This window comes from Gymnodraco acuticeps, unplaced genomic scaffold (genome assembly GCF_902827175.1).
Source record: "Gymnodraco acuticeps unplaced genomic scaffold, fGymAcu1.1, whole genome shotgun sequence".
Taxonomy (NCBI): domain Eukaryota; kingdom Metazoa; phylum Chordata; class Actinopteri; order Perciformes; family Bathydraconidae; genus Gymnodraco; species Gymnodraco acuticeps.
In genome coordinates this window covers 134,362-154,012 of record NW_022992079.1, presented here as the reverse complement: position 1 = coordinate 154,012, position 19,651 = coordinate 134,362, and the positions used below count along the sequence as shown (strand labels likewise).

General features: G+C 40.4%; 1 protein-coding gene across 6 annotated transcripts in view; it reads right to left on the bottom strand.

Annotated features, from left to right (window-relative positions):
• Positions 1–19,651, bottom strand: part of LOC117537192 (plasma membrane calcium-transporting ATPase 1-like) — a 141,998-nt gene that overhangs the window by 7,357 nt on the left and 114,990 nt on the right. For 3 of the 6 annotated variants that reach the window (XM_034202341.1, XM_034202344.1, XM_034202342.1), the window contains 8 exons: positions 18,024–18,203; positions 17,726–17,813; positions 16,611–16,717; positions 14,515–14,706; positions 9,953–10,166; positions 9,492–9,703; positions 8,788–8,895; positions 6,514–6,696 (listed from right to left, as the gene is read on the bottom strand). In XM_034202341.1, the coding sequence (XP_034058232.1) occupies positions 6,514–6,696; positions 8,788–8,895; positions 9,492–9,703; positions 9,953–10,166; positions 14,515–14,706; positions 16,611–16,717; positions 17,726–17,813; positions 18,024–18,203 (1,284 nt within the window). Of the gene's footprint in view, positions 1–1,567; positions 1,782–6,513; positions 6,697–8,787; positions 8,896–9,491; positions 9,704–9,952; positions 10,167–14,514; positions 14,707–16,610; positions 16,718–17,725; positions 17,814–18,023; positions 18,204–19,651 lie in introns of all 6 variants that reach the window. The other 3 variants (XM_034202343.1, XM_034202345.1, XM_034202346.1) reach the window with 2 other exon arrangements.

Genomic DNA, 19,651 nt, shown 5'->3' with positions numbered 1-19,651 from the left:
CTGGATTAACCCATACAATTATCTCGGTGCCCAGGATGTCGCCTCAGAGAGGAAGAAGAAAAACAAAGGGAATAAAGCGGGATGTCACGAATCAGAGCAGTTCACAGCTTAATTCTCTTCTTGTGGGCAAACAGTTGTGATCTGTCATCGACTTGTCAGCCAGCAAGTCACGTCAGGGTTAGAGACGTGTGAGTTTAAATCCCCACAACATGCAGGAGGAGGAGCGGCAGCAGGCGCAGAGGAAAGTGATAAAAGGCATTTAAATAACAGAGGGAAAGGAGATTAAGATGGAGAAAATAAATCTACAGCAGAGGAAGGTCAAGTAGGGAGGAAGTGGATTTCAGAGATCGAAACAGATCAGCTGATCAGGTTGTCTGCACTTTGAGATGATAAAGAGAGCTTTCAGAGGAATGACGCTGGCCATATTCTACTTTTGTCTTTCTTCTATTTAAAACATCACATGGAAAGACCAGGACTCTGACATTCCTTGATTTGACATTTCTGGTTTTGTGTAGGTAAACAATACAAATGAGCTTTAGATGTGTATTATTCTACTTCTAACAAAGCCAGGCTAGCTGTTCCCCTGCTGTCGGTCTTTATGCTAAGCTAAGCTAACCACCTCCAGACTCCAGCTTAATGCACAGATGTGATATTAATAAACATCTTTCAAAAACACTTTCAGAAAGTGTTTTTCTCAGAATATGGAACTACTACTACTACTACTACTACTACTACTACTACTACTACTACGACTACTACTACTACTACTACTACTACTACGACGACTACTACTACTACTACTACGACGACTACTACACTACTACTACTACTACTACGACTACTACTACTACTACTACTACTACTACTACTACGACTACTACTACTACTACTACTACTACTATTACTACTACTACTACTATACTACTACACTACTACTACTACTACTACTACTACTACTACCACTACTACCACTACTACTACTACTACTACTAAAATGCCTTGCTATGTTTATCCTCAGTAGCTTTGTATTTTCAAACTGAATCTCTTGGGGTCTTAATACTGTACATATTAGATTTCCTACAGATGTTTGAGATGTTTTAATTGCGACAAAAGCAAACTGAGCACTTCCTGCTTTACATTAAAGCTTTCCACTGGAAAACCTTTCATTTGTAACATACCATACCTCCCTTCAAGTATTCACATCTGTCTGGATATGATAAAAGAGTTACTACCAAGTGTCCTTTGACCTGTGAGTGACCAAATTAAAATCATTTGAAGGAGACACTCTTAAGGCGAAACAATGGAAAACTGCTAGCTTTACTGTTAACCCTAACCCAAACCAATGTAGGATTTGTAATAACGTCATGTAAATTACAACTGTCAGTTATCTATATTATCATTAGGATGTTTCAGATCATTTAGGATAATATCGAAGGATGTGCAGATATTACAGAGACAGAGTTTTAGTGTTGGTGAGTCATGCAGCGTTCATGCGGTAAACACAGAGAGTAAAGGAAGAGTCCAGCTGGGTGAAGGAGGTGTTAGCTGGCCTCTGACACCCACTCACTGCCTGCAGTGGAGGAGGAAGCAGCGGCAGCAGCAGGAGGCACAGCCCCGGCCGAGTTGGTGAGAGAGGAGGAGGCGCTAAGCCCTACGTGGGTGGGGCTAGAGAGAGTTTTGGCGGCGGTGGAGTCATTGTGCTGGCTGACCACGGAGGGCTGACGGCGCAGGGCACCGGGCACAGGGGCCTGGCCTGTCTGGAAGGTATACACCACATCCATCTGAAGGGAGCCACAACACACCGTTAGAGAGCCAGGAGACAGGACAGAGGAGAGGAGACAGAGCAAGGAAACAAGGAAGAAAAGACAGGAAAGCCCTTTGAGAGGTTACAGAGACAGTTTTCCGTTTGAGAGTCAGGACAGGAGTCATGTTTCATGCTACAGTGCAGTACACTTCAAAGACCTTTACATGCAGGCAAATATTTCAATATTATTACGAAAATGACAATATACTGAGTTTGAGACAGTTATGTGGACAGAATTCTACGTTTGAGTGTTCAGAGTTAGACTTAAGTTTGATAAAGCATTTTCTCATTCAAATAAGTGGGATATGCTGACATTCAGGCTTTAGGAGCATTCTTTGGGCTTCTGTAACGCACATTTGAAATATGAGTCTTAATTGGGTTTTTCGCGCAGTTTGCGTTTGTTTATGACTGTCCCTGTGCATTGTACACAGACTATGGATGTATAACGAGAAGTGGATACTGCGTTGGAGCGCATTGTACAACTCTTAAGCTACAATGATTCAATAAGGGCTGTAAAAGTGTTCGTACTAGGTAGTTCATTTACCTCAATAAATGACAGACGTATCTTTCCCTATGTAAGCCAATGTCACTGGCTGACGCTGACATTGTAGTACCAGTGCTTGGCCACTAGGAACATTTGCTTTAACGGCCCTGGGGTTAACATGAATCAAACTTTGTCAAAATGTAAAGCTAACATCAACCCAACGTTGGATAAAGCCCTAGCTTATATTATCTATAACAATGAATACGTTGGTTAGCTGTTTAAATGTCTTATAATAGAAGAATAACAGATCAATACAAAAATATATTAGACGCAGCCCACTTAGGAGACAGGAAGTGCATCTGATCTCATAACATGGCCTATAAGGGTGTCTTACAGAGCCTAGCCATAGGAACAGAAGTATGCATGGCATATATGCAAACAGGTGAGTATTAGAACAAATATTTTAATCGCCCATATAAACAGCTTACTAGAACTATTCTTAATAAGGGCATAATGTATATTTTCATATTTTGAGCATGTAAAGGTCATTGTCAACAACTTGGTTCAAAGTGGGTACAGAGAAACAGAAGAAGGTGAGACAAGGACAACATGAAGAAGTAGTAGTACACGAGAAAGAGATCAGGAGTGAGGAGAAGAGGAAGAAAGTTTGAACATCTAAAAAAAGCACAAAGAAGAGAGCTGTAATTAAGTTAGTGAAAGACAATACATGAGAATCCAGAAGGAGCTGCGAGAGAACGAAGGGATTGACGGAGGAAACGCAACAATGAGTTAAGAGATTTTGAGTCGGACTGAAAGACCGTGTCACTCTGAATGACTGATAAAGTTTCTGCAGCGAGGTGCTGCTTGTACCAATTATTCCCCCTCTGTGTTTGACTGTCGAGGCGTTGAGCGGCACAACGCTGCCCACCAGGATTAGAGAGGAGGAGGACAGGAAGAGGAGCGTGGAGAGATAAGAACCTAATTAGCTTGCAGCCTTTCGTTGCCTCGCCCTCCACCTCCTCCCGTCCCAGGAGGATGACAGACTGATAATACAGATACACAGACAGGAAGAGAGGAGAGTCAGCTTCCTCTTTTCTCCGCAGCGTGTCTGATGGTGCAGAGAGCTTTATTTGGATTTCTCCTCACATCACTCCCTCCTTCCTTTCACAGGGCCCTGAGGCTTCACGACAGACAAGGTGGAGACACTGTCTGCACCCCCACGTCCATTTCAAAACCTCTGATGGCATCACATGGTCTTAATCCGCAGGTGGAGTAGTCAAATTGTCCTTGTAAAGGTTTGAACTCAAATGTTTGTGAGGACATCCAGCCAATAATGAGCTTTTAACCTACCTATATTTGTTGGCCACTTGAGGATGGGGAAATATGTAATCTTTTAAGGTAACATCGTGGCTAACTTGGGAGAGATACTTGTGCATCAGAATCAGGGTTCTCATCTGTATCCGTCCCCTTCTGATCTTATCAAATGATCTTACTTGGTAGGTGAAGTTACCAAGCTGTCAATCAAACTTCAGTAGATTTTTCGGTCACCTGATTGCATTGGGAACAAGTGGTGTGATGTGATATGACCAACTTTTGCTCACTTTATGTCAATCAGTGTCCTATTTAGAAATCCAGCAGCTAGGGAGAAACATGAACACTCACTTGGAGTCGCGTTTGTGTCCACCTGATCAATGGAAGTCCAATATTCACTCTTCTTTACGTCCATTTGGTATCTACTAACTCCTAAGGTCTTTTTAATGGATGAACGCACCACTATGTTCATTGGTTCGTCTGTTTAACAGAAAGAACAGTACGTTTTTACAGATCCAGTTCTTTTTCTAGATTCATTTCTTCTTTTCATATTATCTTTTTATAAATTGTCCCTTTACATATAAACCACTTTAAATCAAAATGAAATAAGATTGTTGCAAAGACGTTGTAAAGTAGGTATCATTGTAAAGGTATCAGAAAATAAATATTTAGATGTCAGAAAAGTCTTGAGTTTCTGTCTATGAGACTTTTTCGAGGTCAAACTGAAAAACTCTAGAGGTCAAAGCTGAAGAAGATATCAGCTATTATTAATTCAGATGTGTTTTTCCGACTGCAACAATAAGTACAAGTTAGTTCACTGCCCGGAGGAAAACACCGGACCTCTCTGAGTGTTTATGCGTGTGTGTGTTTGTGTGTGAGCAGAGCCCTGGCTGCTGTTACTGTATTTGTGGGCGTTAGCATCGAGGCTAATGAACCCCATAGGGACTGAATAGGACTGCCTGTGTACAAGCTAATGCTCACTGAGTGCAGATGTATCCTGTAGGAGGAGAAACACACACACACACGCTGCAGACTGTGAGATGAGTCACAGCTGAAGACGGCGCTGTTAAGGTGCTGCTGTTGGGCTCCAACACCGACTAACGGAAGAATACAAATATCTTATAAGCTTTTTGTCCCACGCTGGATGCTGTCTGCACCAAAGCTCTGCAGCAGTGTGAAATTAACTGGACAACCGCAATGTGTGCGTGTTAAATATCTCCACTTTAGCCTCCACACACTTCACTGTGTTTTAATTCAACACACACGTGGCTGAACATGCTAAATGTGGAGGATGGTTTGGAAATGAAGAAACAATAAGCTTGTCTCAACTGGATTTGAAGTGTTATGAAAGAGTTCTTGGGCAGTATTTCAGATGCTGACGTGGGACAGATGTGAGCAGTGAATATTTAAGGTGAATATAAACTAAAAACATGTATGTCACAAACATTTAAGCGTTTGCTTCAGGATTTAGACAAATCACTACACTAACCTCTCATCCAAAATACATTTAAGATGCGTCAAGTGTTCATTCTGCCTCAGCCTCTGGTTTGCAGTTGCATAAGCTCTGAGTGGAGACATATATATACCCTGCTTAGTGTGGTTTATGTGTAAAGATTGATGTTTTTTCCCTTCATAATCCTAGGTAAACTATTGAGCAATCAGACGATACTCTGCACTGACACACTGCTCATTCCACCTTAAAATTACATTTACGATTGTGCCCTGCGGCTCATGACAGGACAGTATCATCAGACCCATCACTGTGTGCTACGCTAACAAAATGGCTGGTGCTTCGAAGGAGAACTCCACGTCATCTTTCTTCTTTAGAAATGTTTCAAAAAGCTGCCATAGTGTATTTCATCTGTTCTAAAACTAAACAAACACTGTTCATAGAGCAGATCTAAGGAATGTTAAATATTTAGTTACATAATGAGGAAATGATGAACTAGGGAAGATTTCTGTGTAGTACTTTTGCACCTTAAACATGCAGTTGACTGAAAGCCAAATTAAACTTTAAAGCCTTGTCTCTTTCAATGAATTCCGTTTATTTTTAGAGGTGTGTTTCTGATTCTGTCTGAATGACTTGCTGTGTGTCTTGGCTGCAAAAGCTTAGGTAGAAACAACACAGTGGAAATGTTTCTATCATTTTATCATTCAGCTAATATGACATTTTGTTTTTGGCTCATTTCTTCTGCACTCACGATACATTTTAACTTGCCATAAAGGACACATTAAAGTCCAAGCAGCTTTTTGGTGTGATCATATGGGCTGAAGATTCAAATCCAAAAATAATATTTTGTTCTAACTTTGACCTCATGAGTTTTTGTTCAAGATTACAGTTGATAGTTTCCACGATTTGCAGGAACTATTATCTGCTACTTTTTGAGTTGGTAATAAATCCCAAAAATATATATTTTTATATTATTAATATATATATTTGTTACAATACCTTGTGTTCTACTGTTTCTGCAACTACAAGTACACTATAACACACATTTAAGATGAGCTTAACCAGCTTCTCACTGCCGACTCCAGCTCTTAGAAATGTGAAATACATCTTCCTCACTGTCTTCATGAAACAGATTATCTCCATTTGATGCATCTTACTTCTGTTTGATTTTAGAAGGACGAAGAACCGGAGGAGGAGGAGGTTTGTTTTTAAAGACGACAGCTGTCAGAATTGTACCTGAAAAGCTTTTCAGGTTTAAACAACAATTCACCAACACGAAAACAAAGAAATCAATTAAACAGAAATAAGTCAACAAAAATCATATTTTTTCTTCAAGCGCCTCCTGCATCGCTATGGCAACTGATGCCTTCTGCAGCTCCTTTGACAGCCGAGTCTCCGCCTTGGAAACTTGACATGGGAAAAAAGTTAGACTGTCGGTGCGCCTGTGGGGGGGGGGGGTCGTACCTGTGTCTGGATGCGGTTCAGCCCTCTGAACCACAGGATCTGGCCTCTCCGCAGCTCCATCTCAGCGTGGTCGATCTCGTCCGCTCCCTCCGCCATCTCCTCATCCTTGATCTCCTCCTTCGTTGTGCCGTGCCCAGCCTCCATCAGGAACTTCAGGTGGTGAGTGGGGATGGCAGAGATCAGCTGAAAAAAAGAAAACGTCATTTTTTCAGCCTTTGAAAGATTTAGGAATATACAGTTATAATAAAGAACCTGCGAATAAACGAGTGTGGAGTTTGAACATTTTGTTGTTTTACCAAAGTGATAATAACAAGTGCATTATGGCTTAATGTAGGAGCAAGTGTTTTTGACTCATTAAGGGATTATAAATCAGGATATCTTGGCCTCTACTGCTTGCATGTTTAAAATCTCAATGTCTATGAGTCTTTTCCTTTTGTGAAGGTGCCCCTTTAAGAGTGGTGTGAATCAACATCATTCAGGATGTTTTTTGTGAAATACACGCAAAGTTCAACAAATATATATATATATATATATTGTTTATTTCTTTACTATAGAATGCTATTGCCAGAAGTCCGACAAAAACAACATCTTAACCTGATTTTCTAACTATTATAATTTTACTTATCTTTTCTTAACAATAAATGAATTATTATGATTAAAAAGATTGAGGCATAATAACTTTTATTTGCAAGATACACTTTTACACAGTTGTTAGTGGCTGCTTCATCAATATATTTGTATGTTCACCTACTTTGTTTTATACTGCTGTTTATTTGATTTGATTACAACATGCGCTCACCTCTTTATATGATGTATTAGTATACTAACCTTATTTTTGCCTATTATATGCAATTTCGCTTTGCTTAAACAATGTACATTTCCCCACAGTGGGACTAATAAACCATTTCTGATTCTGATATGTATAATGGAGTACTGATGTCTCTGCACATCACATTGTGTATTGTTGCTCTGATTATTCCTTGTTCATTGTTCAAATAAAAAAAGAAAGGAGAGAGTCACACCCAGCCTCCTGCTGCAGCTGCACATTTGTACGTCTGTCACTTTCCTTCTGTTAGAAACCAAAGTGGTCTAAAATAAATCACAGCCTCAGATCAGCGTGTTTCTGTCAGCATCTTCCCGCCTCTCTGTTCTCTGCCCTCCAACTGAACCCACCAGGCTTCCTGCGACTCAACTTTAGTTTCTTTCTGCTCAATATATGCTTTCTAAGCCTGTGTGTATCCACAGAGGGACTGACACGCTGGGTTTGTTTTCCCTCGGCGCTCGTAAACAGGCGCTGCTTTCATGTGCCGCGCTCATTACCATGGCGATGGTTGGGATGGCAACGCTGCAGCAGCAAGAAGTGTGACAGGCAACAGTTTGCTGCCACAGACCTCAAATATCCACCTCTTCATCTTCCTCTCAGTAAATGTTGCTTATTCTTAAGTTAAGCTCATTTCCCACCGAACAGTGCAGTGCATTTGGCCATTTCTGGTTCCCTCAGGTGAATCGGTTTTCACTGCGGTTTTGGTTAGGCGCCTGAAGTGAACAAAGGCTAAAGACATTTATGCGTTTGTTCTACAACTTAAAATATTTAAATACAAAACATTAGCCACCTTTAGCTTAGCGGTGGTGATGTGAAGTTTGTGATTGCTGTAGCTTGTTTTCAGCTTTATGTTTTTTACTCCTGGCGATTGCATATACGCTTAAAATCATAAAAGTGGTGTGAATACGTGGAGATGATCCTACTGCTGAACAAAACGTTTCAAAAAACTAAGTTGCCAAAGAGCTTATTTTTTTTGCAATAATCCAAAGTCGAATTGAAATATCTCATTGCTTTTTTTGTGGGAGCCCATGCAATCAATCTGTAACACCACCTAGTTGAAACATCGATTCTGATATTTCAATTTGGACAATCAGCAGTCTATTTGTTGTTCTATATTTGTGGAAAGCCCGAAACACAAGAAAACCTGGATCAGTGCTGCCGTCCTTTTACTTTACGTTGATATTGCTGCAGTTCAGCCGTTGACACGCAGCTGAAGAGACAGTTTTTTTGTCTTAGGAGAAGAGATACAATCATTTTTTAAATAAATAAACTCCTATTTAAATAAATTATTGATTTATGCTGTAATTAGCAGTGTAATAAGCGAGACCATTGGCAATGAGCAGGTCATTATTGCATAAGGAACAACTACAGGGTCGGAGTTCCTTTCCCAATAAAGAACTGCCCACTGCGCATTCACTTTACTGATCCTCTGGTTCTGGTTGTGGTCTCACCTGTCCCCACAGCAGCTCTCCGACTCCGATGAACACACACCACAGCCACTGGTCGATGGTCAGCGCCGTGCAGGAGAACGGCTTCCCTCCGAACTGAACGATGACGATCTGAGGAGCAACAGAAACATACGGGACGTGTGAGCTGAGCGCTGCTTCAGTCTTAAAGGATTACTCTTCTGTATTTGTCTTATAGTCAGAAAATCCTTTATGGAAACCAAAACTAACAATGAATTGATCCACTAACAAGTACTGTCTGTGTAAGTCTGATATATCTGTTCCTCTCTGCCATAGAGCTCTATGTATGTCCACAATTATTATAGGAATAATTCACTGCCTACATTTATTTTTTTGATCAATTATACTTCAAATTCTAGTTTTTTTTCTCACACTAAGAGATAATTGAGCCTTCTATATGACTTCTTTCTGAGCTTTTTTTAAGATGTATTTCCTCAGTTGGAAACAAAGGACTGCACCAAATGTGTCGGAACAAAGACAAGAATATCTATCCTGAGTTCCAAACTTACAACTTAAAACAGATGGTGACACATCTGGTGCAACATCAATTCAGTTAATAGATAATATACTAAACAATGACCTTATTACATAGAAATGATCTAATGAAAACCTGCTGTATGTATCTCAAAAGAAACAGTACGCAGTTATTGAATGACTGCACTAGCTGATGGTGTTGGTGGTGGAGTTACCTGCAGGATGAAGGTCCCCAGCACCACGCTGCAGAAGATGGGGTTCTTGTAGATGCCCTCGAACACGTTCCTCTCTCCGTGGATCTTCCTGGCGTTGATTTCGTTGAACAGCTGCATCATGACGAACACGTTGAACACGATGGTGTAGTGCTCCGAGGGCGGCGCGTGCAGGGGAGTGTTGCGTCCGCTATCGATGTTGAAGATCATCTCGCCTAAGAAACACAAAATAAATATCTTAATATGCATGATTTATTTCCAACATTTATTCACATCCAGATTTTTAAAGACTGAACAATAAAATCCACAGGCTACATATCTTACAAAATGGGAAGGACACGATGGATTTCAAGAACGTGCAATTGTGAAAAGGATTTTTCAGTGGAAATACAATAATATATAGAAATCATTCAAATCACAAAACAGATTTTTGCCTTCAAATGTGGTAGGTTTGTTTAACTTACCGGCGAAGAGCAGGGTGAAGATGATGGTGAGCTGGTACACGGCGTGGCCCAGGATGTTCTTCATCATGGTCCTGGAGATCAGAGGCTTGTTGCGGCCGTACGGTTTACGTAACAGCAGAGACTCGCAGGGCGGCTCCGTGGCCAGAGCCAGAGAAGCCAGAGTGTCCATGATGAGGTTCACCCAGAGCATCTGGACGGCCTTCAGAGGGGAGTCCTGCAGGAGGGGGGAGGAGGAGGGGGAGGAGGAGGGGGAGGAGGAGAGGGAGGAGGAGGGGGAGGAGGAGAGGGAGGGGGAGGAGGAGAGGGAGGAGGAGGAGGAGGAGGAGGGGGAGGAGGAGAGGGAGGAGGAGGAGGAGGAGAGGTCAGGGGTTTCATTTACAGGAATAGTGGAAATAACCAACAGCACAACTCCATCTCTTCACATTTTGAGAAATACAGATTTCATCATCATTTCCAAACTCACAACAACAAATATTTGACCTCAATCATTTTCAGCACCAACATTTAGATTTATGTATCAACAATGACAACAAATATTTGTTATGCCATTTTTTTAGTTAAATGCGTAGAAAAAGCATCTCAACAGATTTAAGAAGCTTTAGATGTAATTACAGCCCTATTTGTAACACTCTCAAAACAGACAGTTAAAAAGGACGTTCATAATTAATAAAGCAGAATCAGAAATGCAGTCTTTTCTATTCTATACTTTCTTCCTCCAAGTCAGGCCTGCTGCCAACATTACGTACATTATCCATAATGCACCTTGACTTCGGTCATGTTAGGGATACCTTTGTTGTGCTAGAATCAGCTAATGATAATATAAAGCTCATCTTTAATAGTTCTTTTTGTTGTTTTTCATTTTGCATAAAACGTATTTGCCTCAATCAAGGGTTGACACAAGTAAGTGATCAGACTTTACAGCACATGTTTTTTTACTTTTTTTTTAAAGAGGGCCTATTATACTCATTTTCAGGTTCATATTTGTATTGTGTTTCTCTCCTGTGACATGTCTCCATGCTTTAATGTTCAAAAAGCTCTTTATTTTTCTCATACGGCCTGTGCTGCAGCACCGCTTTTCACCCTCTGTCTGAGCCCAGTCTGCTCTGATTGGTTAGCTGGCCTGCTCTGTTGTGATGGTCAACTGCTTAGAGATGTCCCTCCCCTTAGCCAATCACGTACAATGTGTTGGAGAGATGGCAAATTGAAGCGAGAGAGTTACATAGTGATGTCATTATGTCACAGAAGTAAACAAAGGATTCCAATGGAGGGGTTCCAGGCAGTGTGTGTGGCAGAGAAACTCCCTCTGGAAGGTACACAGGGATTTTAGCCTTTGCAGACCATTTCCATGCACACAAAACGATATAAAAACACACCACAGGGAAGGGAAAACCCCAAAAGCACAACTTATTCTAAACGTGCAGCAGTACTAAAATGGTGGAGTCGCCCTTCAAGTATAGTGGGTACATTAACAATACAGAGCTTTACATAGCATTTATATATTTTGTCACACTACCATAATAATAACCAATTATATCCTAGCGTGTTGTCTGCAAGGCTGATTCAAATGCATATAAAATACAGGAGAAAGCGTTTACACACACACATTTAGTTGGACCCCCTCCACTTGTGATACCAAACCCACGCCCAGAGCAGTCGCTCTGTGTTTACAATAACGACATAAATCAGTTTACCATCTTTTAATGATCTGTGCCAACATGTCAGAGGATGATCAGTGAGAATAAACACAGCGCAGAGACCTGCTGAGTCCCCGCTGCATTTCAGGATTATGATGGTGACGTGTTGCCATGGTTTCAGGCTGTATCTTAGCCTACTTTGTGTTCTTTACTCTGAAGCGGAGTTTGTTATCTGTCCTGCCAGCTGTGAGGCTTTCAATTAATACTCAGCCGCAAGTTACTTTTTATATTGTGTCAGGAGTTCAGTTTCCTTATTAGAGACCCTGTATGAAAAAAAAGAGAAGAAAGTGACACAGCTGCATCACACGGTCACATCAAAGTAAAACACTTTTGATTTGATCAAAAATAAATCCACAGAAGAGCAGATGCATCAAACACGAGAGTAAGTGTTTAAATGTAATATAACTATCAAGACAGAAGCTCCTGTTCATGTTCCACCCTTAACATCTACAAAGAAGGGAGGATTCACTAACAGCTGGGCAAAATATATCCTTGATGCTCCTGCCCTATTTGCACATACAGTATTTAAATCATGTAATATGCACACCTTTGGCACAAAAACCCCTTCTATGCAAATAAGCCTAATTGCAAAACAGTATAATGCACAAAGCACTTATAGCCACACGTAGTTACAGTGAAACTATTAGCTCTTCAAAGTGTTGGTGGTAACCAAAGTGCATTAAACACACAGACTGACATTTTATGTCACTTATTAAATCTCTGTCACTTTTACATTTTCACCTTTAACTTTTTTTTTAAGATGCCCTATTATGTTTTGGGGGGTTTTCACTTTCCTGTAGTGTTATAGAGGTTTTTGTGCAAGTAAATAGTCTGCAAAGGCTAACATCCAAAAGTTCCCTCCAGAGGTAGGCCCAATTCCAAACCGCCCCCTACACCCTACCCCTCCGTTTGCGCGTTCGCCATCTCCGCAGTGTGTTGCATGCATGTAGCAGCCGTGTGTGTAAACTGCCCCGCCCCCTCACACACAGACGGGGGAGAGAAATCTCGTCTCGATTGGAAAGATCGAAAATACATCATAGACGCATTTTTTTGTCTTTTTGCATATTAGAAACAAGTTGGCGACACTAAGACTGCGATATAATGTTTTTGTAGCAATAATACATGACATATATTTTTTAAATGTCTCCTAGTACCGATAAAAAGACCAATAACACAGGAGTTTAACGGGGTGTAAAACACACGTGATGATGTCACCAACGAAACGACGACTGAATTAGTTGGCAACTAATTTAGTAATCGATTTTAATCGATTAAGTCGATTAGTTGTTGCACCCCTAGTTATTAATTTCAATTTTTTTGTCAAAGAGATGCTGATTTGAAACCGTTGTTACATACAGTTACGGCATTTCCTGTTTCTGCTGGAGAGAGGGGAGGCCGTCCCTTTGGGGGGATTTACCTCCTCTTTGCCTCCGTCGTGACTCCCGCAGGACTCTAATGTCTTCGTCTGTCTGCCGCTGAAGCTGACGCTCCAGGAACGTGCTACCTAAAATGGACACCTGATTGCTGAGTTCTCACAGCTGTGGGGCCACGTCCCTTTAATTAGTTAACTCTCTGCAGCTGGTGGCCCTCAGATCCGTTGCAGCCCCTTTTTTAGCGATTTGGGTATGGAGGAAAATAGAGAGGGTTGTGTTTTCTGACACTTGGTGAGTTCCCTGAGACACCGGGGACACATATTCATGTATAAAAGACGTACACAAGTGCATTTTGCATGATAGGTCCCCTTTAATGTACATCCCTAAATCTGGTTACACCAGGTGACTGACTGTAGAGACACTAGCAATGTATTCCTACTGATATTATACTCTGTGTGTAGGAAGTCACAACTATAGTCTAAAACAAGAGGCAGAAAGGGTGAAATAATGTTGAATGTTATAATTTCCATGAACATTTATATGATTCAATTATTTTATGATGATGTTTGGCCAGAGTCCTGCATGGGTCTGATTTTCAAGACCCGCTCCCGCCCCGCACCCGCGACGTGCAATACCGAACCCGCCCCGCTACCCACACATATTGCCAATTAGTTCCGCAACCCGACCCGTCGGCACAAGATCCGCAACCCGACCCGAACCCGCATATGAGCAGTGAAAACGTGCAATTATTAACACACGCAGTTGCATATTTGTCTCAAAAAGCGTGTGATGTTGGTTATTTCTTCCATCTAGGAACCACAAGCCTCCCAGACGTTAGATTTCGCTCTTGAGGAAGTGTTATTGAAAATGCTGTATTCTCCGCTAGAGAGCTTCAGCTCAGCCATTTCGAATGTGGCGCGCTCAGCAGCAGATTGATGCGCTGCAGAGGTTATGATTATGCGCGGTCCCGCGGGGGAGAGGTCTGAGGATTTTAAACATTAAACAAATGTATTATTATTTTAATATATTTATTATGCAACACCCGCGACCCGACCCGCATCATCTTTGTTTTACCCAGAACCGAACCCGGAAAAAAGCGTTTGAAAAAATACCACCCGCGAATCACCTTTTTTGCGGGTCATCCGTCGGGTACCCGACCCGATGCAGGACTCTGGTTTGGACTACCATAATAACCCCAATGTTGACAGCTGGGACCGAACCGCACTTACAAACACTGTGAAGTAATTTATTGTTTGTTTAAACCTGCTGGTTATTTAGATTATTGAAAAGCATATTAAACACAATTTTACATACTGATTGTTGTTAAATATTGTAGTTTAATATACATTTTATGTTCACTTATGTATACATAAATGTGTCAATGTTTTAATCTTATTTTATCTTATTCTCAAATTGGAGTAAGGGTTTAAAAAGGATTTCCCTCAGAGGATAAATTGAGTATTTTCTTATCCTGATTAGTGTGCAGCTGTCCTACCTGTGTGATGCAGGCGCCGGTGAACGCCACGATCACGGCCACCACATTGACGGTCAGCTGGAACTGCAGGAACTTGGAGATGCTGTCGTACACGTTTCTTCCCCACATGACGGCCTTTACGATGCTCGAGAAGTTGTCGTCCGTCAGGATGATGTCAGACGCCTCCTTTGCCACATCTGTGCCGGCAATTCCCTGAAAAGAAGGAGCAGGAAGTGGAAATTCAGATCCTGTGTTATCCAATTTAGACAAAAAAACAGCTTACAGCTTGTTACAATATGATAAAGAGCTCCATTGCAGAGTATAATCTGATCCGATCATTCAATGCCAGTTTCTGCAAGATAAATCTGAGGAGTATTGAGTTCTGAGAGGGGAAGATCACTCTTGTATACAATATACAATGACGGCTCACAAGAAAATGTTGTAATCATCTCATGGGTCTAAACAGGCTGGTGTGCAACTGGTCAACTTTCTAAACCTAAAAGATTGTTTGAGCACAATTTCATGAGTTTCAGATTCTTTTTTTATGGAGTTTATTGTGACTCAGGAATACCAACTCATCAGTATTCTTCTTCACCTTTATATCAGTTTGATATACGCAAGGAGAGGGAAACACCAGCTGCTCGGCTTCAGAGTGGATAATGTTTCAATTTAATGTAGAAAACAACGAATTTACCTGTTTGTCCTTTAAAAGAAAACCAGACAAGGGGCCTTTGGTTTAAAGGATAATGCAGCTTAAGTGTACAAAGCTTGAAGGGACAATTTTTTTAACCCAATCATCTGGTACATTAAACCAGGAGAAGGTGTGTTGTGTTCAAATAAAAAAACATATTATGAATCTCAGCGTCTCGTGTCCGCTTTCCAGCAGAACAGGTGATAATTACACTGGGACAAATGGGCGTCAACTGAAAATATTCCAAATGGGACACTTTAGCACTGAAAGGTCTGCGGTTGAAATCCCCATGCTGCCTCTGTGATGTGTTCAGGAACAGTAGCTGTTGTCTGAGCGCAGAGCAGCTGCTCAGCAGTCTGCAGGGGATAATGGCATGCCCATGACTTTCCTCACAAAGCAAAGGTCACAATAACAACAAAGAAGAGGCAGCTGATGTTACTCAGCTCCTCCACATTTTAATGTGTCAGTATCCACTGTAACCTCAGCTGAGCATTTGTTCAGTGCAACTATTTGAGCTCTGAAGTCAGCTTGGAAACCAACACAATTTCATTCTTTTTTTAGGATTTTCTCCATTTACATTTATTTTTGAAAGGTGTATTTGGATTATACAATTTACTGTTAACATTTCACATTTATGGCATTGAGTACATTTTTATTAGTCTTTTACCTTTATTGCTGCTTAAAGTTGAAATTAAGGTCTTTGTCTTTATTTCCACAATATTTGATCTCAAGTGAACAACCTTCGGAAGCTTCATACGGTAGCACACAAACCCACTTTTGCAGGTTTAATGACACCCTTAAACGTCTAAAAGCATGTCATAAATTATTATTTACAGACCATGTTAGGCTCCAAGAAATATAATAATGTATGTTTTTATAAAGTTTATTTTTTAAAGATAATTTAACATGATTGATTGGAAACCATTCCACTCCGGGAATAGAGGAAAAGCTTAATCCTAAAACTATATATGCATATTATTAAATAGGATAAAACTCACTTGCATTTCAAAGATTTAGGTGAAGATCTTCAGAGATAATATTCAGTCAAGATGGATATAATGTCTGATATTATTTACTGTTTATAAAACAGGAATAATTACTAATATAACAGAGAGAATGTTCTCCCTCTCTGAGTTGATCTTTGGAGAACAGTCTCAGTAACGTGGCAGCAAAGTGAGACCCCGCTGTGCTGATGAGCACCGAGGCTCGGTATTTATTGATTTATTTTTCCATTTCACAGCTCTCCTAATGATTTCATGGCACTAAACTAAGAGCTATTGTGGATGACGTTTGGAGAAAAAAACCTTCTTTCACGGCTACTTTAAAAATGTAATGAATTTCTTTTTTTTCAATATTGGGAATAACGTGGAGCTAACTGGAGCAGCAGAGGAGTGAAGAGCTGTGGCACACATGAAGAAGTGGTTACCATGGCAAAGCCGACATCAGCTTTCTTGAGGGCGGGGCCGTCGTTGGTGCCGTCTCCTGTCACTGCCACCACCTGTCGGGTTTCTAACACTGTGCTGTCGATGATACCTGCAACATAAACAATTCTCCGTTTCAATCAGGGTAATACATTTCAAAAAGGACACTAAGAACAAATACAATTTCTATTTTTGTCAGAGCGTTTGTGTTTGATGTGTTTTTATTGTGCCAATGTGTTTTTGCCTTATTTTCTCTTGTATGTTTGCTTTTAATGCCATCAACCTGTATGGCTAAATCTGGCACATTAACATGATGGACTGAAGTGTTCATGTTATTAATGTGCATTGTCCCTTCTTAAATATATATTTAAAAAAAACCTAAAAACACAAAAAAAATCCACTGATATCACTGTAGTTCAATAAGATGTCAACCAATAAGAGATATGGACTGAAACTACGATTATCTCACATTGTACACATTAGGGAGTAACAGATGACATGTAAAGGGATTATGTAATCAGGATAGAATAAGGTAACTGTATTTCCTTACAGTTATATCAAAAAGTGTATTCCTGTTTACTGGTACGTTTTTAAAAAATATTTTGGATTACTAGCAGGATTACTTACAACACATTTACAACAACGATTTATTTATCATAGCTGTATAGCAAGAGACTGCCTCCATTTTCTTTTTGGTTTTCATTTAGGCTACTTTATTGTTTTTTATTTTAAATATCTTTTTTTTGTAATGCAGTAAGTGAACAGCTGATTCGTACAAAAAAATCCTGTGTTTGGTTTCAATTCATGTATTAAACCAAACCTGCATTTGTAAACTTAACTATTCCTAGGGTTAAGGGTGAGTTAAGAAGAAACATTTTTTAAACTAAATATCTTGGTTTCTTCTTTTCACATTTTCTGTTGCCTTATATGATACACTTAAGTTAAAGCCTTCCCATTTTGATTTATTTGCTTTGCATTTGATATCGAGGTAAAGGTTACTGAATCATTTTTTTTACATGTAATTAGTGATTATAACGGACTACATTTTTCAAGTAACCCTCCCAACCCTAAGCTAGCAGTAAATCATGCTAAACAACACATGTTACAACACTGAACCCACCTTTGACCAGAGTGTGTTTGTCTGTCGGTGAGGAACGAGCCAGCACGCGCAGTTTGGGCCAAACTTTGTCCAGACGCTCTTGTTCCACCTAGAAATGCAAATCAATAACATAAGACTCTCAGCAACAAGAGTAACGTAATGTTTTAGTGTTCGATTGTTACGTGTGTACATGCCCTAGGACTGCAGATGGAAATGAGCTAATAGCAAAAATCTGGCATACAGTAGATCATCTTTTCTCTTTTCGTGATGAATGTATCGTTATGCATGACCTTGTTAAACTTCTGTGCACGTGGCTCACCTCTCCCTGGTCGTTTCTGATCTGCTGGTTGAATTCTTTGCCCTCCATACACAGGAAGTCCTCCCCGGGCAGCAGGATGCCACACTTGATGGCGATGGCGCGGGCGGTGTTGATGTTGTCTCCGGTCACCATGCGCACAGTGATGCCGGCACGCTGGCACTTAACGATAGCATCAGGTACCTGGAAGAGTGTCAGAAGAAATATGTGAAACGAGCTCAGATGTTCAGAGGAACAGCCAGGTTCTCTTCCTGATTCATACATCTGTTTAAAGGTCCCTTTGCTGCTGTAACACAGCACATCTCCCAGTTGTGGGACTAAAGAAGGGTTATCTTATCTGATGTCTTGAAATGTCTTGTTTTGTCAGGCCAAAACACAAGGATATTCACTTTAAGATGAAACACGGAAAAACCCCCTAAAAATAACTTTTAACGACTATCACAGTTGTCCATTACGTTTGAGTCGATCGACTGCAAAGCATTTCATCTCTACTTAAAACTGCATTCCTTAGACTGGTTTATTAAACTGAAGTGCTGCATGATAAGACAGATCTAGAATCATATTTCCAGACAGCAACATGTGGAACCACACAGGCTCTGCACAGTGGCTGCTCTTTGTCCTAACAGAGACCTCATTCATCTCAGATAACATGAATGAACATGAATGAAAAGAGAGACAGACATCTGTGAGGAGTCTGTGGTGACATGACGGTCAGTGGACAATCAGAAAGCAGCCTCCTCTGCTCAGCGGGGGGTCAAATGACATTTGATGGAGAACAACAGGAGTTCTGTGTTACTTGCACAAACACACATCATATGTTTGATTCACCTCAGTGGAGGGCTTACTCATTATTAATCGCAGGTTTAAAATACTAGTTTTGACTTATAAAAGATAAAACAGATACCTGTATGGTATTGTAATAAAGAAATGCTTGACAGATGATATTATTTAGTAGCCAACTGGATCTGGGTCAAACTTGGTCATTTGAATCATTCTTTTTAACATGTGACAGCCTTAGTTTATAGCATTCATCTGGTTACGTCTTTATTTATTTTTACAATTAACAGTATTTTATTCACTCCACAGTATGTCATTTTTCTTTCTGTTTAAATTTGATCTTATTCTATTTTAGATGTATCAATCAATCAAAGTTTATTAATATAGCACAATCAGACATTTTAGATTTGTCTCAGGGGGCTTTACAGTTTTTACAGAATACATATGAATATGAATCTGACACCCTCTGTTCTACAGACCCTCACATTGGACAAGTCAAAACTTCCAAAGAAACCCCCCAGTTAATGGGGAAAATAGAAGAAACCTCAGGGAGGGCACCACATGTACTGTATATACTTTACTTATTTCTGCATTAACTTGCACATTGGTCTCAACATCGTCTTGCACTACTTTATTTGTATTTCTGTTTCTATTGCACTATTTTGTATTGCTTTGTGCCCTATGTATATTCATGTTGCATTGTTGGAGGAGCCTGTTATATGACTATAGATAGACAATAAAGCCTTTGAATCTTTGAATCTTCAATGTGCTGCACCAGGAAAGAAACCGGCCGGGTGAAACGATGGTTGGTGGGGGGTTCTTTAGGATGGGTCATTTGTCACACTCGCACAGTG